Here is a 24,801-nt window from a genome sequence, read left to right as displayed (position 1 = left end):
TCCACAGACTGAGAAATGCAGGCTCAGGGAGGCAAGCTGACTACACAGGGATACCCAGTAGAAGCCTGGAAAAGCAGTGAGTGAAGGACGCCCCGGCCCTCTAGAACACCCTCCCACGCTCGCTCCGTGCACTCTTCTAATCTCTCCATCTAGGTCCGTGTCTTCAGTACCTGGGAAGGTATAGTGACACACTAAGGACAAAGCAGAGATATGTTGGCTAACCCCCAGATGGTGGCAAAGTCTTGATTCAGCTTGTCAGAAGGCACTTGGCTGGACCAGAAGCAGCCCTGCCTATGCTTGAAGGCCACTCCCTTCCTCCAAGACAACAGCTCTTGAGGAGCTGCCAAGGGATATACTGAGCAAGAATTATAACATCACCTTTTACCTAGTTAGCAAGCTCAGCACTGCTGAAGGTATCTTCTCTGCTACAGACTTGCCACCCAGCTGGAAGAGCTAGACAGGTGACCTAGGCTAAGGCAAGCCCCCTTGTCTCTAGCTGACCCAGGGTACTGGAGAGCCTGGTGGTCATGAACCTGCCCAACAGGACATCTGGAACCCAGGGGATGAGGGCTGTAGCATCAAGCAGGGGAGACTCTAGGGACAGAAATGGCCCATCTTTGGATAGAAGCCCCGGGGCCTCCTACCATCCCCAGCTTGCACAGTCCCAGAGATACCCACATGCCATGGCAGCCACAGTACCAAAGGCATGGCCATGGCCTGAAGGGGGCATGGGCAGTCTGCAGATCTGAGAAGCTCCTGACCTTCCTAGGAGGGTGCAACTCCCAGTACTGAAGAGGATGAGGGCTAGACTCTCTGCTTAGGCCCAATGCACTGAAGACTTAGAAGTCTACTGACTGTCTCTGCCTGCAGACATGTACAGCTAATCACAGAGACTCACAGAATTCCAGGATTGTACCAAAGGGTCAGGGCAGGTGAACTGGTCAAAAAATTCCTTTAGAGGGATGGGGTGCCCGGATGGCTCAGTTGGTTGAGCATCTGACTTCGGCTCAAGTCATGATCTCGTGGTTCGTGAGTTCAAAGCCCCACGTTGGACTCTATGCTGACAGCTCAGAGCCTGGAGCCTGCTTCAGAATCTGTGTGTGTGTCTCTCTCTCTGCCCCTCCCCCGCTCGTGCTCTCTCTCAAAAAAAAATTTTTTTTAAGAATTTAAAAAAATTCCTTTACAGGGAAATGTTTCTGGCACTACCATCAAGCTCTCAGTGAGAGGAAAAAGCTAGTCCCTAAGGAGAAGGTTAAAGTTAGGCTATTCGGAGGTTAAAGGGTTTTGGGAAGGAGCAAAAGAAGAGTTTTATTTTACTTCAATTTTTCTGTTGTTTTTGTTAAGTAAACTCTACACCCAGTGTGGGGCTTAAACTCACGACCTCAAGATCATCACCCATATGCTCCACCAACTGAGCCAGCCAGTCACCCCAACAAGAAAACAGTTTTAGAAGTGATTTTGACTCATGACAAGATGCAAAGTCTTTACATAGATAATCTGTCCTCAACAATAGTTACAATGACTTTTCTTGGCTGTAGCTGCTCAGGTACCAATCCATTGGCATGAGTGTCTTCAGTGACACAGATCCCATTGTCATTGTGCATGTGTGTGTATGTGTGTGAAGGGATGTGAGAGAGAAAGATTCACATGTTTGGGGCCTCAGCAGCATCCTGAATCCCAGGGTCCTTGATAGAATCCCATCACCTAGAAAGCTTTAGAAAGAGGTGATAGTAGGGGCCTCCTTAGCATCCTTTCTTCACATTGCAACCAGGGAGGCCCAATGCTACATTATAAAAACTGCAAAGAGGGGCGCCTGGGTGGCTTAGCGGGTTAAGCGTCCAACTTTCACTTAGGTCATGATCTCGCGGTTCGTGGGTTCGAGCCCCGCATCGAGCTCTGTGCTGACTGCCAGCTCAGAGCCTGGAGCCTGTTTCAGAGTCTGTGACTCCCTCTCTCTCTGACCCTCCCCTGCTCACGCTGTCTCTCTCTCTCTCTCTTAGAAATAAATAAAACATTAAAAAATTAAAAAAAAAAAAAAAAAGAACTGCAAAGTAAAGGAAAGGAACAATAAGGTCTGCTGGGGGCTGGGGGCTCACCCAAGGCACTTTCTGCAGGAATGTGGCAGACAGTGAAAAATGTTTCTTTTGAAAAAGTACATAGACATACATATCGGATGTACTTCTGCATGACCTCCTCCAGGGGTCGCAGACCTTCCTTGAGGAAGATGGATGGGTTCCACATGGCAGCTCGGGCCACCATCACTGAAGAGGCTGCTGTGGCTTGTCGAAAGTCCTCTATGTCCAAATATTCTTGGATGTGGTCATGAGATCCTCCGCTGAAAGGAAACAGGGGAGTGAGGGGTGTCCCCATCCTCATACCAGCATCTTCAGAAAAAAGCAACTCCCAGATCTGCTACTCATTAACTGTGTGACTTTGGCCAAATCCTTCAGCTGTGAGTACTTGGGGAGACTGGAGGTTATAACACAAACCCCACCATGGGGTCAGAAACACCAAGTGAGAGAATACAGTGAAACAGCCTGAACCAGGCCTGGCACTTAGCAGGTGTCCCAGAAATTCTACTTTCCTTCCTCCTTCTTCATCCTAAATAGTGGCTAAAGCCAGCCCAAATCTGAAGACATAGGTCTGTAAGTGGATGCTGGGATCACAGGAAAACCCCCAGCCTGGGGCACCTATATACCTACTAACGGGTGGGTCAAAAACCACAGACACAGTGGTGATCATGAGAGGAAGGAAGGAGGCCCAGTTTGGTTGCAATTTCCTTTCCTGTCACCCCGAGGCCGCAAGGGCCCCCTTGGAAACTGCTCTGTTTGCATCTGTTCCCTCAGGGGTCAGGTGGGAGGCTCAATCCAGACACAGCCTTGTATGTCTGGTGGGGAAGGCCCTCAGGTGGTAGCAGCTACAATAGGATCCAGGGTCCTGAGAAGCCCCACCCTCTCCACACCACCCCTAAAACTCCTGGCCTGGGAACAACCAATCCTGGCTACCATCCCCAACCTTAACTCCCTCCCTCCTTCCCACCAGGCAGGCATGTCCTTTGTCAGGGCTCCGGGGCTTTGGAACTTCTCTGTTCCCATTTTGCCATCAGGCTCTATGCCATCCTAAGGTGCAAGGCTGCGATGGACTGGCCTACATGACCAGCACCCCAATGACAACTGGACACTGTCTTACTGCTAAGCCTCTGGGATAGTCATTGGTACCTTAGAACTGCCAGTCTCATTCCCTGGTCCTATAACTGCACAGAATGCTGATCTGGGCTTTGGACTGTGACCTGCCTTATGCCCCCTGAGCCACAGCTCTGTGTGCTCCGGCTTGGGACTGCTCGCCCTCTACCCTGCACACCTAACTCTGGGTGTGACATCACTTTCCCCTTGGGTCTGCTTTAGCAGCCGCTTTCTTGCTCTCCTTGTCCCCTGAATACTCCTACCCTCAACCCATCTATCAGAATGCCCTGGGACCCTGCCTACTGCACACCTACATCAGCCACTCACCAGAGGCCAGTGGACATGATAGGGATTTTTCAGCCTCATGCCCAACCTCATTTTTTGTCCTACCCGTTTTTCCTTTCTCCTTAGGTCATTTTTTAATGCTAGATCATTCCATTTTTTGTATGCCAGCTCAAATCTCTCTAAGTGAGGTAGAACATAAAAAAGTAAATGATGAGGAAGAGAGGCTTACTTGGCTATGACAGGAATGGAGAGGGTTTCAGCAATGGCTCTGATGGCTTCACAGCTTACAGGGTGCTGAGGTCTTTCCTCCCGTTTTCTTGGAGATAAAGAAATAAGATGGGGCTGAGGGCTGAGGCCATATCACAGTTCAAACAGGTTTACCTTAGCCAAACCCTACCATCCTCCCTATTGAACCTCAGGAAGGCCATGTGGCCATGAAGGACAGGGTTCTGGGCTGCAGAGGATGGTTCTCCATGACCTGTGTTGTAAGGGGCAGGAGCAGCAGAGGTCTCTGCTGAGAAGGCAAGTCAGCTCTTGCAGGCCTGCAGGTGAGGCGTGACTGCAGAGGGCTGGTGTGGGTGGCCTGGCTCCCAAGGTCACACTGACTTTCCTTGGCTTCCCTTCACCTGTGCCAGAGATGAGGGGCAGTGCTATAAGAATGCTGCCCCTACTGTCCCGGTGCTGCCCTCCCTGCGAGACTGGGAACAGCTGCTGCCCTCAGACTGGCCACTCCCACACAGCTGCCTATGCTGAGGCTGAGTTGGGCAGCTGATCCTGGGGCGAGGCACCTGGCACCGGGCAGACCCAGCAGGGAGGACAGGCCACAGATCATGGCTGTCACAACAAGCCCCAGAAAGGTAGGGCCACAACCTGAAGCCCCACCTTCCACGGTCAACTCCAAAAGGTTCTTGTGTATGAGTGAGTGAGTCTTATGGATGCTGAAGTGAGGCCTGATCTAAGCTGTGCTCAGGAACAAGCGAGAGAGATGGTCAGCCAAACAGCCCTTGCTGAGGTCTTGTCTGCGTGCTTCTCCTCTGGCATGTTCCTCAACAAAACAGCTAGGGGCCACAGGGCCTCAGAAGGCCCTGTCAACCCAACCTCACCCCTATCTCCCCATGCCCCCAGCAGCCCGTTCCAGTCCAGAACTCATCCTCAACAGCTTTGATGGCCAGAAAGCCCCCTCTTTAAGCTCACCCAAATCTGTCTTCCTGGTGTTTCCAACTACTGGTAAAAAGGAATAGTTATATTTATTCAGAGAACACCATATGCCAGGCACTGTGCCAAGGCTATGTATTCACAATCTCATAAAAGCCTCAAGACAACCTTATAAAGCAGATATTATCTTAATTTCCAAATTAAAAATGCAGTACTCAGAGAGGTTAAGTGATTTATCCAAGGATACACAGCCAACAAGCAGCAGGGCTGGGAGCCCAAACCAGACAGCCTAGAGCCTGCTGCCACAGGGAGGAGCTTGTGTGTACATGTGTAGCCTTTCACCGCCCCCTACTGGCTTCAACCCACACAGCTCTCCTTTTCTCTTACACATATTGGGAGTTACGGTTCCCTTCTCTGAAAATGCTGCCATAGACACAACAAGCAAAAAGTGGGCTGTTCCTATAAGACCCCTGAACCCAAAAGGAACATCATTCAGAGAAGAGAGATCACTCTGCTGAAGTCTGTTGACCTGGGATTCTGTACAAAAGTACATCATAGGGGCTCCGGGGTGGCTCAGCTGGTTAAGTGTCCAACTCTTGGTTTCACCTCAGGTCATGATCTCATGGTTCTTCAGGCTTTGCACTGACAGCACGGAGCCTGCTTGGGATCCTCTCTCTCCCTCTCTCTGCCCCTCTCCTGCTCGCATTCTTTTGTGCTCTCTCCCTCTCTCAAAATAAATAAGTAAACTTTACAAAAACAAAACAAAACAAAGCAAAAAAACCCGTCATGGACACAGGGAACAAGTCTGACTGGGAAACCAAAAGTAGCCTTCAGCAACACCTCAGCTCCCAGAAGACAGCACATTAGCTACAGATACAAAAGCTGTTTAAAGTAGTCACTGTGACAGCTGGCAGTCCAAAAAGGGCAGACAAAAGAGACAGAGCCTTTAAAAGCACAGCCATCTGCATGAGGTCATTCAGGGGAGAAGCTATTGCTCAACACAGTGGAAAGCAAGTGAGATTCAGAGTCAGAGTTCTAATTCCACCACTTCCTGGCTGCATGGTACAACTGTGAACCTATCACTCAATCTCTACCATTTACACATCCTGAGGGTAGGGGCGTTTCCCCTTCCTCTTATGTCTTTAAACTCAATCTTCCTCTCCTTCTCTGTCTCTACACTCAGTGTAGTGTCTACCACCAATAGGTGCTCAGTGAATGAAACAAAGAAAAATGCCGGCCCATGAAGGATTTAGCTGCCCCGGGACTCAATGGATGTCAAAGAGTTAGGCAGAGGCAGGCTGCATATGTAGAAGAAAAGTTGGCTGTCACCTGGGGTCTGGCAAAGGACTGCTACAATGGCCCTGCAAGCCAGTCACTAGATAGGGAACCACTCACCTCCCATGAACTGCAATGGCAGCAATGCCAGTCCTTTCTATCCGCTTCACAAGGCTCAGGGTATCTTCCAGCTGAGGAAGAGAACAGTCTGGGGTGGTTACAGAAGCTACCCAGCGAACAGCTGCAGCTCCGAACATGGGCTCAGCCCCACTCCCTTCTCCAACCTAAGTCAGCTCCTTGAGAACCATTCATCACCGCCCAATTCAACATCCTCAGAAAAAATGGACCATCATCCTTACCGAGGGCAGGATGCGAATCTTGCAGGTCACAGGTCTGCGAGTCCCTTTAACAAGAGTGCTGAGGATCTGTAGAGAGGAAAACATAAACTCTTCTGGAAAAACCACCACAACTGCTCATACTAATTAACTCTGCTACAGACCTGTGTATCAGGTGCCTACAGTAATGTATGTCAATTTCTCAGTAAAACTAAAAAATCTTTTCAATTTTTAAAAAATTTTTTTTTTAATGTTTTATTTATTTCTAGGAGAGAGAGAGAGACAGCGTGAGCAGGGGAGGGTCACAGAGAGAGGGAGTCACAGACTGAAACAGGCTCCAGGCTCTGAGCTGGCAGTCAGCACAGAGCCCGACGCGGGGCTCGAACCCACGAACCGCGAGATCATGACCTAAGCGAAAGTCGGACGCTTAACCGACTAAGCCACCCAGGCGCCCCAAATCTTTTCAATTTTTAAAAAAGGTTCAGCTTAACATACTCCCTCCTCCATATGATTCTCAGGCCTAGTCCTGGTTGAGAACACAGAGCTGACAGCTTCTCCTGCTTGAAGGCAATGTTCCCTGAGTGCTGTTCCAGGACCGACTGAGTGAGAAAGCCAGGAAGGTTTTACAGGTCCTGGGTCCTGTTCTCAGGTGCCTCTCTTTAGGTGAGTCAGATACACAGAAGTGAAATGGCAAAGGAAAAGACAACATATTCAACACGTTAAAAAGTGTTAATTTGTACAGTAATTGCAAAAGACTTCAAAGAAAGATCAAGAAGTTATACAGGAAAGTGTCAGAGAAGTGGCAAGGCCAGATCATGCATGAATCAGAGATCAAGAGACATGAAGATGACAGTGAATGTCTGTGGCATTGCTATCTTCTTCCCTCATCGAAAATTTCAGGCCAGGAGTGCTGGGCTGGCTCAGTCATAGAACATCTGACTTTTCATCTCGGGGTCATGAGTTTGAGCCCCACCCACATTGGATGTAGACATTACTTTAGAATAATACTTTAAAAATATTTTTGTTTAATTTCAGGCTAAGCAAGCTGGAGGGAAGGTGATCCCAAGAGCTCTCTTCCAAGAAAGAACTGGATTGCCAGAACAGCTGAGAGGACACCCAGGCAGCTGGTGTCAGTCTTCCTTCTAGACAAGTGGGGGCAGCAGAGAGCCAGATTGCCAGAACCAGTCAAGGAGGCATTTCAGGGACATTCTCAGGCAAACAGCTCCAGAAGACATGAGACCAAAAGGCTGGGCTGAAAAGGAAGGTAGACAGATCATGGGCAAGACAGGGCCTGTTGGCCCAAGTACCAATACCAAAGACTAGCAGGAATGAAAACTCCCCAGATGCTGCCCCAGGAGGCAGACTGGACCTGTGGTCCTAGGGTCACTCGGCCAGGCCTTAAGGGGGCAGCTACCCTTTAAGACAGTGGGTGTGGGGAACTTCCAGGATCCACTGAGATACACAATAAAAATTCTCCCTTGAGTCCTATCCTTCATGCTGACAATACCATCTCTGGAAGGTTCCTTTGCTGGTGCAGACTTACAATACCGTAATATTTGGGGCTCCTGGGCAGCTCAGTCAGTTGAGTATCTGACTATTGATTTCGGCTCAGGCCACGATCCCAGGGTTGTGGGACTGAGCTCCGCGTCGGGCTCTGCACTGAGTGTGGAACCTGTTTGGAATTCTCTCTCCCTCTCCCTCTGCCTCTCCCCTACCCATGCATGTGGTGCTTTCTCTCTCTAAAATAAATACAATGAAAAATTTTTTTAAAAAACAAAAGAACCCCCTGATGTTTGGTGACTGAAGCAACATCAGCTGGTTTGATCCAGTTCTCTGTTTTGCAGAACTTCCTTTGCTGTATTTCATCCAAGTAGCTCTAAGCACTTTCTTTGGCATTTCTGTTCATTTCATGTGCTTGTTCAGAATCAGGAAGGAAATTAGTAATCAAAATCCCCAGCCACCTGCAAGGGTCACATTTAAGGGAATGGGGGACTAGAATCTGTCTTCTGGATGGCTCTAGCATGAAATCCTCCTAGACTCAACTCTCCCAGATCCAAGTCACACCACCTGTCTCTGTAGTATGAAGTCTGTTGGGGAGAAGGACCTGAGACAGGCTCATAACAGGTAACACAGACAACAAAACACATCTACCCACAGGCAGGCTCAACTCACCAGATCTACCAGCTGACTCACAAAAGCAGACTTTTAGCTCCCCTGGTTGTTGGGGAATGAGTGGAAAGGACGATGGGAGAGCATAGGCTTAGGTATCACTGAGAACTGAGTTCAAGTTCTGGCCCTGCCAATTGTTAGCCTTGGCCCAAGTGCAACATGCACAGAGCGATGCCCTGGGCAGCCAGGGGGCCCAGCAGATCTTGTAGTCTAGGGGTTAGAGAAAGGATATTACTAACAAAGGGTCTAAAATTAAGGTTCTTAATCTAGAAAAGATATATCAGAGTTACCTAAGAAGATTTTTCAAAAGACTAATTAATACTTCCTTCCTGCCCCTATCCACCGCACGCCTATACAGAATTCTCAACAGCTAGAACACCAAAAAGGGAAGGAACAGAATGAACTGAGTGGTGTAACTCTTCTGCCTCATGTGTGAAACATGCCTTATCCAAAGAGGGGCAGTGGAGAAGACAGACCCAACAGCCTAGGTAGTAGAAGCCAGAAAACTGGAGAATAATAAAGATGTCTGAGTGCACACATTGTGAAGCAATACCACCCCATGCTGGGGCCCTCTTCCCTAAGGGTGGTGATGAGTTTGACATCCACAGTTGTCCATATCCACTCCATCCTGCAGAGACAGAGGTGTCTGACTGGAGGTTCCTAAGTCCAGATGTCAACTGACCCATAGCTAGACACTCCTAAACTACACCCAGGCACCTTTAAATTGAGATGCCATCAAAAGTGGGCACTGATACTGGCATAGGAGTCACAAGACCATGGCTCTAGACTCTGCTCTGCCTGCTACCTACTTGCTACATAATCTTGAGCAAACCACTTTTATCTCTCTGTGCTTTAGTTTTATTATTCTTGATCAAATAGAGATAACAAGTGCCTGCCCTATTTACTTCAAGAGGTTTGAGGAACAAATGGAATAAATGCTAGAATATACTTTGAAAAGAAAATTACCCTACAAACTGCAGGGATATACTATAGGTACTATATACATATATAGGCACATTATATATATTATTATTACATATTATATATATTACATATATTATGTTATTTATATGTAATACATAAGTATTATAATGTGTGTGTGTGTGTGTGTGTGTACCCCTATCTGCATGTAGGAAGTATGAAAAGGCACCAAGCCCCTCAACACATTGGTCTTCCAATATCCCAAAGACAGTGGGGCTAGAGGAATATGTATGGTTGAGCTGCTGACACAGTAGCCAGTAAAAATAATGACAGCTTTTATTGATGGTGCCCTATCTCAAGTCGCTCTAGCCCATGGGAGGCACTAAAAGGTTTAAAGTCCAGATAGGGAAGCGAGAATGGAGAATGAAAACAAAGGAACTAAGAGGAGCAACGAGGAAGAGAGCTGGTAAACTGAGAAAGAAGTAAAAGGGGTGGTAGAAAATGTCACCCCTACAGGCCCTGGCAGCTCACAACACGGAGGCCAATGCCAACCTGTCTGCAGGGCCTCATAAACCTGGCTTTTGGAATCACTAAGGGAAGGGAGCAGAGGCAACCAAGTTCAATTTGCCTCACATGACACTGGTCTGGCTGCTCTCAAGGCTGGTGGTGGACTCTACCAGTGTGGAGTGGAAGGGATCCACTGTTGCTCTCAGCAAGCCCCCTGGGGAGAAGCCAATCCCCACCATTGGCACGGAGTCTGTCCACAGTCTATAGGTAGCCTGGCCTATGCTCTCATGATCTTTTTAGAAGGGAAACACGCAATATAGAGGAGCCTCTAAATGACTCCTTAAGCCTCTCGGTTCTCAGTTAACATGTCTCTAAGCCCTGGGCTTTGAAGGAACTCCAAGGCTGCTGTGGGTTCGCTCAGGGGTTCCCAAACCCCAGTATGTCACAATCACTAGGAAGCCTTTCAAAAATTTTCCAGAATCCAAGGGTGCCTAGCTGGCTCAGTCAGTAGAGCATACAACTCTGGATCTTAGGGTCGCAAATTCAAGCTCCACATTCGGCACAGAGCTTACTTAAAAAAAAAAAAAAAAAAAATTTCAAGGGGCGCCTGGGTTGCTCAGTCAGTTAAGCATCTGACTTCGGCTCAGGTCACGATCTCACGGTTCGTGGGTTCGAGCCCCGCATCAGGCTCTGTGCTGACAGCCAGCTCAGAGCCTGGAGCCTGTTTCAGATTCTGTATCTCCCTCTCTTTCTCTGACCCTCCCCTGCTCATGCTCTATTTCTCTCTGTCTCTCAGAAATAAATAAAACATTTTAAAAAAATTTTTTTTTAAAATTCCAGACTCCAGGTGGAGTAACTGAGAAACTGATTCATTAAATCTGGGGAGGCAGAGGAGGTACCCAGGTGGCTCAGTTGGTTAAGCATCTGACTTTGATTTCGGCTCAGGCGATGATCTCATGGCTCATGAGTTCGAATCCCACAGCAGACTCTGCTGGCAGTGCAGAGGCCACTTCGGATCCTCTGTCCTCCTCTCCCTGCCCTCCCCCGTTCACGTGCACATGCTCTCTCTCTCCCTCTTCCTCTCTCTCTCCCTCTCAAAAATAAATTAACATTTAAAAAAATCTTGTTGGGGGGGAGATGAAGGTGGGTGCATGTTCGAACAACTCTAGTTCACAGGCATGTTTAAGGACTTCTACTTTCACTCCTGCAGGACTTACCTTCTCAATCTTGTCAGGGTCTGATAGCAGAGCAGCTCCCATTCCTCCCTAAGGAAAAGCACACAGAGGGTCTTCTCACACCTGGAGGAGGGTGGTCCCTCCCCATGGTATGGCAACATGGTGTGGCAACCTGACACTCACAGCCAAGAGACCAAGGTTCACTAGCAATTAGCACTACCCCTCAGCAAGTAGGAAAGCAGCAGCAACCAAGCCCATAATGTCAGGGATCAGAGTTTGATGAATTCTTAAAGTCATCACTCCTATCTTAGCAAAGCCCACAGATCTATCTAGAAGTGGGTTCTATAAAAATTGTTTCTCAGGAGTGCCCATTCCCTACCCTGGGTCTCAGTGTCTTAATAAACTAAACCCCTGGGGCGCCTGTGTGGCTTAGTCAGTTAAGCGTCCGACTTTCACTTAGGTCATGATCTCGCGGTTCGTGGGTTCGAGCCCCGCGTCGGGCTCTGTGCTGACTGCCAGCTCAGAGCCTGGAGCCTGTTTCAGTCTGTGACTCCCTCTCTCTCTGACCCTCCCCTGCTCACGCTCTCTCTCTCTCTCTCTCCTAGAAATAAATAAAACATTAAAAAAATAAATAAATAAAAATAAAATAATAAACTAAACCCCACAATCTGCCAAACCCTTAAGAAAGCAATGAAACATTCTCCCTTTGAAATGAGATACAATGTATTATCCTACCAACACTTGCTTTGGTACCACCACTGCCAGCAAAACCAGTTAGAGGAATATAACTGGCAAATCTTGTCTAGGCTCTTCTTCCCTGCCAGCAACAATGCTCCAGACCAATATCAAACTCTAGCAAAAGCCCCAGCTAATGGAAACCAACAACCTGAGGAGCTACTTAAATCTTGACATTAACACTGGTTGAGTCTTGATAGTGGGATTACTGGTGATTGGTCTTTTTTTTAATTTTTTTTTTTGTACTTTTCTATATCACACAAGTTCTGGACAATGGTATGAATTGCTTTAATAATCAGGAAAGGGAAGGATCTCTACAATGGTGAAAGGGAGAAAACAAATCCAATAAATAAATCCCTTGTCTGTATATAGACTGCACACTAATGAATGCTCATAGGATGATGTGCCCAGAAATTTTAAGTTCACTTATTACAGTCTAATTTCCTATTTAAGGATGACAGATTAGAATCAGAGAACCCTGAACCACTACAGACTCAGCCAGCCTGAGCTTGCATTTCAGAAGAAAATGGGAAGAGCAGAGGAGCTACCAGCCCTGGCATACCTTGGCTACAGATACAAACCTTAGAGGAACTTACGGAAAGCCCTGGCCGCTCACCCAGGCTCCACATGTCCACACTCACGCACGATCCAGCCCTTCCTTGGGGAATCACGGAATCTAAAATCCAGTCTCACTGGCCCCTCCACAACAATGGGCTTTCTCAATTAGTATTTCCTTCCTTCCTTCCTTTCTATTTAACTTAATAGAATTTTTTGAATAGGTAACACATTAAAAATTTTCAAGGTTCAAAAGGGCAAAAAGTAAGAACTCTCCTTCCCTGAGGAATGGAAAACTTTTCAATTTATACTTTCTATAAGGCTTCAATTTTTGAACCATGAGAAGAGAGTGGCTATTCAGGTGGCCTGTACTCATATAGCACACTACTAGGTACCTCTTCTGACTGGTCAGGGCCAGTGCTGTGCCAGTTGTTAGTTATTTTGAGAAGCACCCCTAAAATGGGAATTTATTCCCTATGCCAAACCAAATAAAAACTTGGTTTCCTTCCCCAGGGAAAAGCAGTGTTACTAGTTTCCTGTGTGTCTTTCCAANTCCGACTTCGGCTCAGGTCATGATCTCACGGTTCATGGGTTCAAACCCCGCATCGGGCTCTAGCTCTGCATCACAGCTAGCTCAGAGCCTGGAGCCTGCTTCGGATTCTGTGTCTCCCTCTCTCTCTGACCCTCCCCTGCTCACACTGTCTTTCTCTCTCTCAGAATAAATAAAACATTTAAAATAAATAAATAAATGGTGGTACACCATATCTAATTTGGCTCTTTGCTTTTTCATTCCACAATGTATTGGGGAGATTATGCCACTAATTTAAACTCCGCTCCTTACATAATTCAGAAGCACAAAGGAGTAATTAGAAGACAGCAAAATATGGTCCCAAGTTTTCAACTCCACATAGACAATTTTAAACCTCCATAATTCCTTGAAATAGCTGTCGATAAGCCCTTTGCTTTTCAAGCATCCAAAGATCCTTTCCCTCAAGTAGCCTTCTGCTTCCTGGCCTAAAGCCAGAGCCCCGAGCCATATGACTCCTGGGAGCAGAGTGGCTGACTCTGGGCAGTGGATCCAGGGGGACATCTGCTATGTCTACACTGCAGATCCTGACCATGCACCCTGTGATAAGGTTCCCAGCGGCAGCCCTGCAGCCAGTGTCCTTGGTATCTGCCCCACACGTGCTTTCCTCCCAGCAGTCCCAATCACGCTGAAGGCCACCTGTCCTCCCGGCCATTGGTCTTTCCTCCCTCTCCCCCAACCACTCGCCCTACCTCCCCACACCTGGTCTGATTATTTGCCGTCCAAGTCCTATCAATTTCTACTCGTTTCACTTCTCTCCCCATACCTGGTCTCCCCTATGGGCCCAGGACCCTCATCTCCTAAATCTGTGTTTCTAAGTATTCTTCACAGAATATATTTGGAAAGAGACATAAGAAACTAGTAACACTGGTTTCCCCTGGGGAAGTAAACTAAGTTTCTGATCACAGGCCTCCTCTGTTCAAAAAGCCCAGAAATATCAGAAGTCCAAGTTCAGCTAATCTGGTCCTAACCAAAATCCTCTGCTCCTCTGCTTCCTCTTTGTCTTTCGCTCCCCAACTCTCTAGTCAAATCAAGGTTCTCTGTCTCTACCTCATGTTGGCCTCCAGGCCCCTCCCTCTGCCTGCAGGGTCCCAAATCTCCACATTTTCCTATATAATTCTGAGTAGGGCTGCCTTTCCACTCCTTTCTGTGAGCTACCCTAGCACTCTGTTCTGACCTTCTGATACGACAATGGGGACATGCATATGGCATCCTCTATTTTTTTTAATGTATGTCTCAGTTTTATTCATGAAAAGACAAAGTCCTGTTCACATTATTTTTTCTTTTAACATTTACATCATTAATTACTCAGGCATGAGTGCTTTGGGTATGTTTATTTATGTGTATACGTGTATGTACGTGTATATATATATATAATTTCTCCTGAACTATTTCAGGCAAGGTAAGTTACGTTATATTATACCCCTTCACATCGAAATATTTCAATGTCTATTTTCTAAGAATAGAGATATTCTTGGAATGCCTAGTTGACTCAGTCAGTGGAGCATGCAACTCTTGACCTAAGGGTTGTGAGTTTGAGCCCTACATTGGGTGTAAACGTTACTTAAAAATAAATTCTTAAAAAAAAAAGAATAGATATATTCTTATAAAACCATAGAAGAGTTATCAATTTGATAAATTTACACTGATACAGTATTTCTAGCTAATCTACTAAGGTCCGTATTCCAATTCTGCCAGTTGACCTAATAATATCCTTTTGCACATTTTCCCATCTGGTACAGGATCTAGTTCTAGTCCAGAGTCAGGTTATCATACTTAGTTGTAATGTCTTGTTAGTTGCCTTTACTCTGTACTGTGTACTTTTGAGGCATGTAAACAAATCAGTTTACCTTAGTGGAATACTCTTTTGGACAGCCCATGTTGACATCAATCCCAGCCACATCATTTTCCCTGGAAAAACATGAAATAAGAAAAGTAATCAATATTCAACTTAAGCAGAGAAGTTAGAGTCAAAGGCATGGGTCTGTGCTCATGAACCTCTTACTGTGTCCTTCAGTAACAGAAGGTGAAAAAACTGGCCTCTGAAATGTACAACTGCCTTCCCTGAGCAGACCTCAAGAGGAAGAGTATTTTGGGCTCAAACATCTAAAAGGGCTAGTTGTAGAGGACTTTGTTACTTGGGGATTTTATCAAATAATCCAAATACTGAGTGACAGCCACACTGAACCTAGTCCTAGAGGTCCAGTTCCGGCTGGGGTAGTGACAGCTATTTGTCAATGCACAGAAGTAACATGAGTACAAGAGCCCCTTCCTGAAGCACTGGTTCTAGTAGAAGTTACAGGACTGTCTTTGTTTGTTGAGCTGCACAGTTAGCTTATGCCAGACAATTTTGAGATGTAGAAAGGACCCTTAGCTCATCTTCTGGTATATATATAGTTAACAGTCTGTAGCTACTGCCTGAGTTCCTTCTCACTATTACTTTAATTAATAACAATAGCTAACAGGGCACCTGGGTGGCTCAGTTGGTTAAGCGTCTGACTTTTGATCTTGGCTCAGGTCATGATTTCACAGTCCATGAGATCAACCCCTGCGTCGGGCTCTATGCTGACAACGTGGAACCTGCTTGGGATTCTCTCGATCTCTCTCTCTCTCTCTGCCCCTCCCAGCTCGCTCTCTGTCTCTCTCTCAAAATAAATAAATAAACATGAAAACAATTTTTGAAAATAATAATAGCTAATACTAATCACTTAGTATGTGCCTTACTGCAAAGACATTTATATGCATTATTTCATTTACCCTCCCCTATAATGCTAGAGGTAGGTAGTAGTTCAAGTCTCATTTTTTTTAAGATTTGACATTTTAATTAATTAATTTATTTATTTATTTAAATGTTTGTTTTGAGAGAGAGACACACACACACATTGGGGGTGGAGGGGCAGAGAGTGAGGGAGAAGAATCCGAAGCAGTCTCCAGGCTCTGAACTGTCAGCACAGAGCCGGATGCAGGGCTCAAACTCATGAACCGCAAGATAATGACCTTAGCTGAAGTCAGATGCTTAACTGACTGAGCCACCCAGGTGTCCCTACAGTTTCATTCAAAGATAAGAAAACTAAATTCTCAGTATGGTTAAGTAACACGCCTACGGTCACTCAGCAAGCAGCAACCCAGAATTCCAACCCAGGTCTGTCTGACTCCAAAGCCCATCTCTCACCTTCATTAACTTAGGCAGCAAAAAGCCTTACCTACACTTCATGAGACTTAAAACCTTAAGGCTCATAGTCATAAGAATCCCTGGAAAGGAAGTTTCACGAATAAACCCTAAAAAATAGTCACCCAAACAGAGGTTATCTGGGATCTGGGCATAGTGGGTACATGTGAGTCCCAGGCCAGTCCTCGAAAGCCACAAACAGAGAAAAAAAACACTCTTAACCTGGAAAGAGAGGGTAATGAGTTAAGAGGTAAGAGGGTGGTCACCTCCTAAGTCACCAGAAATAATGAAGCTTCACAGGAGAGGCAAGGCAACCCCAAAGAGAACTTACACAAGTCTGGCCACAGCAAGGGCTCGCTCTGCATCTGAAGTCCCCTGGGAACACAAGACGCTGCATCAGCCACCATCCCTGACACAGAAACACATGCACAGACAAATACCTCTGTGTGTGCCATATGTGCGCATGCATGCACATGGGTGCACAAACAGAATCTGCTGGCATTCTCTTAAACAGCCAGCCAGCCCACTGAACTAGCTCACTGTCAGAGGTAAAAATTGGACCTAAAAGGCCTAGAAAATGTCCTCAATGCTGTGATTACTTTCAAATTGTATAAAAAAGTTAACAAAATTTTATAATAAACATTCATATACTCACTACTCACATTCTACAATTAACATTTTGCTATATTTGCTTTATCTTGTCTACCTATTGTTCTTACCATTTTTTTAAAAATGTAAACATCATTCAAAACCTATTTCTGAAAAATCACCAAAAATTCCCAAAGTGAGAGAAGAGCACTAGGAGTCATTACAACCCTTACATAAATGAACTACCCTTAAGGAAACCAAATTTTCTTTCTATGGGAAATATATACAGACTATACAAAAACAAGGAACATGAACTGAATATCCAATTCTAGGGGGTAAAAATATTTAAGTCATGACAAACAATTCCTACAACTAAGGAAATTAAACTTAACACTGGAGGCATGCAGCAGAGAACTATGGCTTGATTTCCTTAAATTGTCTCTAACAGTGTAATTGCTCATGAACAAATATTTGAAAAATATTAATGCAGAGTTTTAGGAAACCACCACTATGCAACAGAGCCCAGCTGTTTAAAGATGGGGGGCCTTAGGAGGCGCTCAGCCCTGAGATCTCATACCATCTGGAAGACAACCCTGCTCTGTTCTCTTTTGCAGGTGCGGAAGACTACTCGGTCATCAGGGGCAACAAAGTCCACCGTGCTCAGCACCTCTGCAAGAAAACACAAACACACGGGGCCACCTGATGAAGAAGCAACTTTAACCTAGCCTAATCTCTGGAAGAAAACACAGGAAAAATATCACTTTGAAGGGGGAAAAAGGGATGCTGGAAGTATACAATTCTTAAAAGAAATCAGTGTGCACATGGAGGCTTCTGAGATGCTGATGATGGTCCCTTCCCCAACCTAGGTGATGCTTAGTTACATGGTTGATTGCTTCACACTTGTTTGTTACACTGCATATGCTTGTGTTTTATGCACTGTCATGGTGTAGTGTTTACAGTTCACAAAAATGTACATACAAGAAACCTTGTCTATGTTTCAGATTTGGCCCAAATTTCCCCAGATATCACTCTGAAGTTCAATAAAGTTGCTCTTTCATTTTTTTTTAAATGTTTATTTATTTTTGAGAGAGAGTGAGAAAGAGAGTGAGTACAAGCAGGGGAGGGGCGGGGGGGAGAGGGCAGGCACAGAATCTGAAGCAGGCTCCAGGCTCTGAGCTGTCAGTACAGAGCCCGACACGGGGCTCAAACTCACGAACCATGAGATCATGACCTGAGCCAAAGTCAGATGCTTAACCGACTCATCCACTCAGGTGCCCCTTAGTTGCTCTTACTTAATTATTTAGGTACTATGAGCAGAGATTTATTCAATTAAAGGCAACCTCATTATGTGCACTTATGTACTTGCAAATTTGCCTGCTTGCTAAAATGTATCTGTAACCCCAAAGTCAGTATGTAGAACTACAAAATTAAAAAAAAAAAATTCAGTCACCTGATGCACATGTTCCCAGCTGAGGTTAAACAAGGCAATACTCTACGTTTTTGTTTCAGCTCTCATTCCATAAATAAATATCCTTCTGGTGGCATATTTAATGCCACATTTTTTTGCATTTATGTGTCTTTTGTTTCTCTCTGTTTAAAATGGTCCCAAGCACAGTGCTAAACAACCTTTTGTTCTAACATGAAGTTTTAGTACTGCTGGCTGTGAGTTCAATGTTGGAGTAGAAAAACACATAAAACAAGGTTGTGTATTGATCTGTTAGTGAAAATTTTGTGACCAGAGGCTCGCAGGAACCTAATCCTGTATTTCTCTCTTTTTTTTTAATGTTTTATTTATTTCTAGGAGAGAGAGAGAGAGACAGCGTGAGCAGGGGAGGGTCAGAAAGACAGGGAGTCACAGACTGAAACAGGCTCCAGGCTCTGAGCTGGCAGTCAGCACAGAGCCCGACGCGGGGTTCAAACCCACGAACTGCAAGATCATGACCTAAGCGAAAGTCAGACGCTTAACCGACTAAGCCACCCAGGCGCCCCAATCCTGTATTTCTCTTAAGAGCAATGTTTCAGTATTTGCTAGTCTGGGTTTCAAAGCAACTTTATATCACATCACTATTGCAAATAACAAGAATTTCATATGCTCTTCATAATAGAGTTCTATAGTACTACCATTATTAGCTTTCAAAGATGACTGCCACATGGAAGAGATCCAACATGGCAGATGGAAGAATACACCAACCTTGTGCATTTATTTTGAGAAATAAATGAGATCTTTAGTACACATCAAGCACTTCCACAAATGGAAGCAGTTATTATCACTCCAGCACTAAACAGATTAGAAGGTTAAAAAGGTAGGATAGAGTTGGTAACATGTTGAAAGAGGTAACTGAAATGAATTCCAACAGCACAGGCTCATGACTGGCAGTAGGAAGACTGGGAGAAGAACCACAAAAACTTAGTGTGTTTATATGACAGCTTTATTTATAACAGCAAAATACCGGAATTCTTGTTAAAGGACTAATGAAATCAGTTCTGATATAGTTATTTGTAGGTACTGACATGGGAAAATGTCCTAGCAAAAAATAAGCAAAATATGCATAGCCTGATCATAAGAAAGGGTATATATATATAAACATGTTCTATTTGTATATACACACTTTACTAAATGTGTAAAAAATATACGTTATTCCTCTCTGTGGTTATTTCTTCAAATATGAGATTATGGGGGATTTTCATTTTCTAGGTTATACATGCCTACAATAATAAGTTTTCATTAAAAAAAACTACAACTCTAAAACAATTAAAGACAAAATTGAGTCATAACTTCTGTTGAATTGATATTAAGGTTTCACAAATGTGCATACATTTCAAAAACCTCAAACACCACCACAACTCTAATCAAAACAGAATCAGCCTCATCAATAAAGCACCAGCAAAACCACAATTCAGTACAACCACTTCTATTTGCAAAGTACTTACATGTACCTTATCTTAATTGATTCTCACTCCAACCCTATGATTTAAGTAAAGCGGGGATTTTGATTTCATTTTATAGCTGAAGAAATGGAGGCAGAGAGGTCATATGACTTGCCCAAAGTCACACAGCTATCGAGTGGCACAGCCAGGAGCAATGCTGAAGCCATCCCAAGCCCAAGGCTTTCCTATGTTTATTTCTATGCCAGCAAGCCTGTGGTGGAAGGTAATCTCAGTCTCAGCCTGTTCCACATCTGGTTCTTCATCACAGTCTCTGGAGAGTAGTGACTCTTTTCAAGGGAGCACATGATTCACAAAATTACACAGTCAGACAAGAAGCACACCGGAAGGACACCATCACCCCAGGCAGGGGAAGTGGTAGAGCTGCATGGGCCTGACCAGGCATGTGTACGATCCTGGGACCAGAATCACACTCACCATTAACAACTCTCTTGCACTGAAGCATCTTGAGGTCAATCAGCTCCTACAGAGGAATCAGAGGGCATTTGTCAGTGCTGGTAATGTACATCCTGGGTACAGGGGTAGGGACCCTCATTACAACCTAATGGGGGTCACTTGGTCTGTCACCCTACTACCAACAACAAATTATGGCTTTTGGGAAATGTAGTGCTGACCTTCCCACCTCAACATGGCAAGCAGGAGCCTGAGTGAGCTACACTCAATCAGCTGCTCTTCCCAGGGACCTTGGAGATACTGGGGGCCTAGAAAGGGTGAGCCACTCAGGGAGTCAGAGACAAGACAACAGCCCAGATTATGGGCTAGACACTTTCCTAGACACTTTCCTCACCTACTCGTCTCAGCTCCAGTCGATCCCCTCAAAGAACCTTGCACCTCATCCTTATACAAACAGCAGACAGTGAAAGGCTCCCAGGAAACATCCAAATGACAGAGGCAGGACCAGTTAATAAAAGCAGAGGGAGAAGACTTGAGTCTAAAACTCCAGTCCAACATGGGTCACACTGTGTGGACACAAAAGAGGTAAGCTCTTTAGCCCTGGACATATTCAAACAGACTCAGGGAAGAAAGGACAAAGAGGTTTCTTCAAAATCGGGATCATGAAAATGAATGGCAAGCTCTTGTCCCCTGAAGAATTGAGATTCTCTGCCTCTTGGTAGGAGACAACTGTTCTGCTTTGTTCAGTGATCATTTCAAAAAATGTGTAAAAAAAAAATCACAGGAGCCAGGCACCTGTTACACTGCCCAGAAGCTCATGCCCAGGGGTTCTGGGGGTTCCGAAAAATATAGGAAGGAACTTTGTCCCCTGGTCCTCATCTCCATACTGAATACCTACCTACTCCATACTGACTACCTGGCAACTCCAGCCAGGTGGGCACAACAGCCTTTGCTTCCTGAGGGGAGCCATAGGGCTAAAGCGGCCAAAGGACACCTATAGCATCCGTGGGGCTCCCACAGCATCCCCATCAGCAAGGTTAGTACACACTGTGGGTGTTTCTGTGGCTCTTCACTCCATGTGGCAGTCAGTTCAACAAGTATCTGATGTCCACCAGGCCTGGCCGAACAAATCACCACTACCAAACAGTTATGGATAAACGGCTGCCATTTAAGCCCTAAGAACCAATGTGGTGTCCCAAGGGATGGACAGAGCCCCACAGAGACCCGTGTAGCCAGTGATCTCAGTTGCAGGAACAGGCAAAAAGGCAAGGGGACAAGTGGGCCTGTACTTATAAAAAGAAGCTCTGCGGGGGCGCCTGGGTGGTTCAATCGGTTGAGTGTCCGACTTTAGCTCAGTTTATGATCTCACGGTTTGGGAGTTCAAGCCCCACATTGGGTTGTCTGCTATCAATATGGAGCCCGCTGTGGATCCTCTGCCCACCTCTCTCTCTCTGCCCCTCCCCCCCAAAAAATAAATAAAACATTAAAAGAAGCAGCAGCAGCAGCAACAGCAGCATCTCTGCAGCCAGGCTGGCCTTTGGCTGGAGAGGAGCAGGGTAAAGCACGGCAGGCCCATGCTGAGGCCCCAGCCCTGCCGGCAATAACTTGTCCCCCTCAGGATTCCCAAAGCCCCCTCCACTGAGTCCACCTTTACTATCTCTTCATATGCCAGTTATAGATACACCCGTCATATCTTAGACTATGAACCCCCCGAGGAGGATCCTGTGTACACACAAAAGTAGGCTTTGCAGACCCAGGCCTGAGCCCCAAGAGGAGGAGTTAAGGCAAAATGGCCCTTGAGCTGTCTTATTTTGTTTTTCATCGCCTTACCATATCAAAAGAGCCTTTGGGGCCTGGCTACTGTCTCTATCTTCTTCAAACCACCAGCATCCAGCACATTACAAGCTCTCACTTAACATCTGCTGGAGCCTCAAGACCTTACACAGAGTGGGGGAGCCTGGGTGGCTCAGTCANGTTTAAAATAAATAAATAAATAATAAATAAATTAAATAAATAAATAAATGAATGAATAAATAAATTTAAAAAATATTTTAAAAAAATTTTTTTATAAAGACCTTACACAGAGCAGATGTTCACCTGCTTATGAAGAAATTAACTTAAAGTGTCATCAATAAAACCACAAGTGTGTCCACTTACTCACATACTCTCAACACCACTGTTCATCAATTTTACTTATTTTAGTTAGTTCTATGAATATAAAATGGAACCTCATCGTTTTGTTTTGCTTTGGTTTTCACTGTATTTCCTTTTAATTAGTGAAAACAAACATTGTTTTTCCAAATGGGAGAGTTTATCATCTGTGCATCTTCATAGCACACTGCCTTTTACAACTATGCAAGTTGCAGGAAAAAGTCTATTCTTTGTCAAACTGGATATTGAGTTTTTCTGTCTTAATTATCACAAATTATTTTCCTATGTCACTACCATTCCTCAATTTTTTTTACCTACACCCCCATTTTTTTCTATTTTTAATTGAGGTATAGTTGACATTATTTTTTTAAGATTAAGTAATGTCTACACCCAAAGTGGGGTTTGAACTCACAACCCTGAGATCACCATTTGTATGCTCTCCCTGTTGAACCAGCCAGGCACCTCAGTTGACATATAATATTTTCAAGTGTACAACATAGTGATTCAACAATTCTATATGTTATGAAATGCTCACTACGAGAAGTGTAGTTAACATGTGTCACTATACAAAATTATTACAATATTATTGATTATATTCCCTATGCTGTACTTTTCTCTTTTTTTTTTCCTTTTAGGGAACAATGCTGTACTTTTCAACCCCGTGACTTATTTATATTATAATAAGAATTTTGTACCTCTTAATCCCCTTCACCTATCTCACACATCCCCCCAATCTCCTCTCCTCTGGCAACCACCAGTTTGTTCTCTGTATTTATGAATTTGTTTCTCTTTTCTTTGTTGTTTGTTGTTTATTTGCTTTGTTCCTTAGATTCCACACGCAGTGAGATCATACGGTCTTTTTCTTTCTCTGTCTTATTTCACTTAGCATTAATACCCTCTAGGTCCATCCATGTTGTCACAAACCTCAATTTCTATTAGACATACATTCTATTTTTATAGAAGAGACCACCCTAACTTTGCCAATAACAGTGCCTTCTCGTTTCTAAATATATCTCTATTGTATAGTTAAGAATATAACTTTAACTGGTTTTTCTTTTTAAAATGAATTTAGCTTTTTAATTTATCTGAAAATGAAGGCCATTTATAAGTCACTTTTTCCTCGCATGGCTATCCAATGTTCTGAACAACATTTAATTTAATTTAATTTAATTTAATTTAAAATTTTTTAAATTAGGCTCCACACCCAACATGGGGCTTGAACTCACAACACTAAGATCAAGAGTCAAGTGCTCCACTGGCTGAGCTAGCCAGGAGCCCCACAACATTAAATTTTAAAATGCCTTATCAGGGGCATCTGAGTGGCTCAGTCATTTAAATGCCCAACTCTTGATTTTGGCTCAGGTCATGATCTCACAGTTTGTGAGACTGAGCCCCATGTCAGGTTCTGCACTGGGAGTCTGCTTGAAAATCTCTCTCTTTCTCTCTCTCTCTCAGCTCCTCCCCTGCTTACACATACTAACTCTCTCTCTCTCTCTCTCTCAAAATAATGAAATGAAATGAAATGAAATGAAATGAAATGAAAGGCTCTATCATGTATGGGCTTATTCTTCCTTGTCTGTTACATGCTATGCTCCTAAGTCTGAAATATGCCCTGCACCTTCATCTCCTCCAATCTCCCTGGCTTGTTTTCTCTGCCTGAGCTGATCATAACAGTTTATCACCAGTGTCACTCGGAGCACCTGGGTGGCTCAGTCAGTTGAGTGTCCATCTTGATCCTGGCTCACGCTGTGATCTCATGCTTCCTGGTATCATGCCCCAAGTCAGGCTCTGTGTTGATGGTGTGGATACTGCTTGGGACTGTCTCTCTCCCTCTCCCTCTGCCTCTCTCCAACTCAGATGCATGCACATGAGCTCTCACTCTCTCTCTCTCAAAATAAATAAATAAAAATGAAAAAAAAATAATCCAAATGTCGATCAATTGATGAACGGATAACCAAATTGTGGGGTACACATACAATTATTAGTCAGCCACTAAAAGGAATGAAGCACAGATACATGCAATGATGTGGATGAACCTTAAGAATATTATGCTACGTGAAAGAAATCAGGCATAAAAGACCATATATGGTACCATTCCATCTATATGAAATGTTTAAAACAGGCAAATCTACAGAGACAGAAAGTAGAATAGTGGTTTACAGAGATTACGAGAACGAGAAATTGGGGAGGGACTGCTAATGGATATTTAGGTTTCTTTCTTTTTTTGGCTGAGGTTTCTTTTTGGTGTGGTGAAAATGTTCAACAATTGATTGTAGTGATGGATGCACAATTCTGTACATATACATATCTCCATACAACCATATCTCAATAAAGATGTTAAAAAATGCTTAGAGGAACAAAGTTGGGTCAACTGACAAAATTAGAACATGGAAAATAGATTTTAAAGAAGTATTATATCAATGTTAAATTTACTGAAGATGATGCCTGTCATAAATGTATAGAAAAAAAGACTTATTCTTAGGAAAAAAAATATATTTATATATTGTGTATACAATATGATATATATATATGATAGAGCACAATTTATAAAATAAATCAAGCAAAAATGTCGATCACAGGTCAATCTGAGCAAAAGGTATATGGATGCTATCTATTCCTGCAACTTTCTTAGAATTTTTTCCCATTTTTAAAAAAATGTTTTTAGGGGTGCCTG

General features: G+C 44.4%; 1 protein-coding gene across 2 annotated transcripts in view; it reads right to left on the bottom strand.

The window, feature by feature from the left end:
* The window catches only part of DUS2 (dihydrouridine synthase 2), a 46,467-nt gene that overhangs the window by 5,292 nt on the left and 16,374 nt on the right, over nucleotides 1–24,801 (bottom strand). The window contains exons 3-11 of one of the 2 annotated variants that reach the window (XM_077755636.1): nucleotides 20,001–20,046; nucleotides 17,215–17,306; nucleotides 16,381–16,424; nucleotides 14,731–14,791; nucleotides 11,047–11,094; nucleotides 6,257–6,322; nucleotides 6,018–6,088; nucleotides 3,697–3,783; nucleotides 2,167–2,335 (exon numbers count right to left, since the gene is read on the bottom strand). In XM_077755636.1, coding sequence (XP_077611762.1) covers nucleotides 2,167–2,335; nucleotides 3,697–3,783; nucleotides 6,018–6,088; nucleotides 6,257–6,322; nucleotides 11,047–11,094; nucleotides 14,731–14,791; nucleotides 16,381–16,424; nucleotides 17,215–17,306; nucleotides 20,001–20,046 — 684 coding nt within the window. The remainder of the gene's footprint in view (nucleotides 1–2,166; nucleotides 2,336–3,696; nucleotides 3,784–6,017; nucleotides 6,089–6,256; nucleotides 6,323–11,046; nucleotides 11,095–14,730; nucleotides 14,792–16,380; nucleotides 16,425–17,214; nucleotides 17,307–20,000; nucleotides 20,047–24,801) is intronic. The other variant, XM_077755637.1, reaches the window with a different exon arrangement.

Source organism: Crocuta crocuta, unplaced genomic scaffold (assembly GCF_008692635.1).
Source record: "Crocuta crocuta isolate KB4526 unplaced genomic scaffold, BGI_CrCroc_1.0 scaffold152, whole genome shotgun sequence".
Taxonomy (NCBI): Eukaryota; Metazoa; Chordata; class Mammalia; order Carnivora; family Hyaenidae; genus Crocuta; species Crocuta crocuta.
This window is presented reverse-complemented; position numbering and strand designations above follow the sequence as displayed.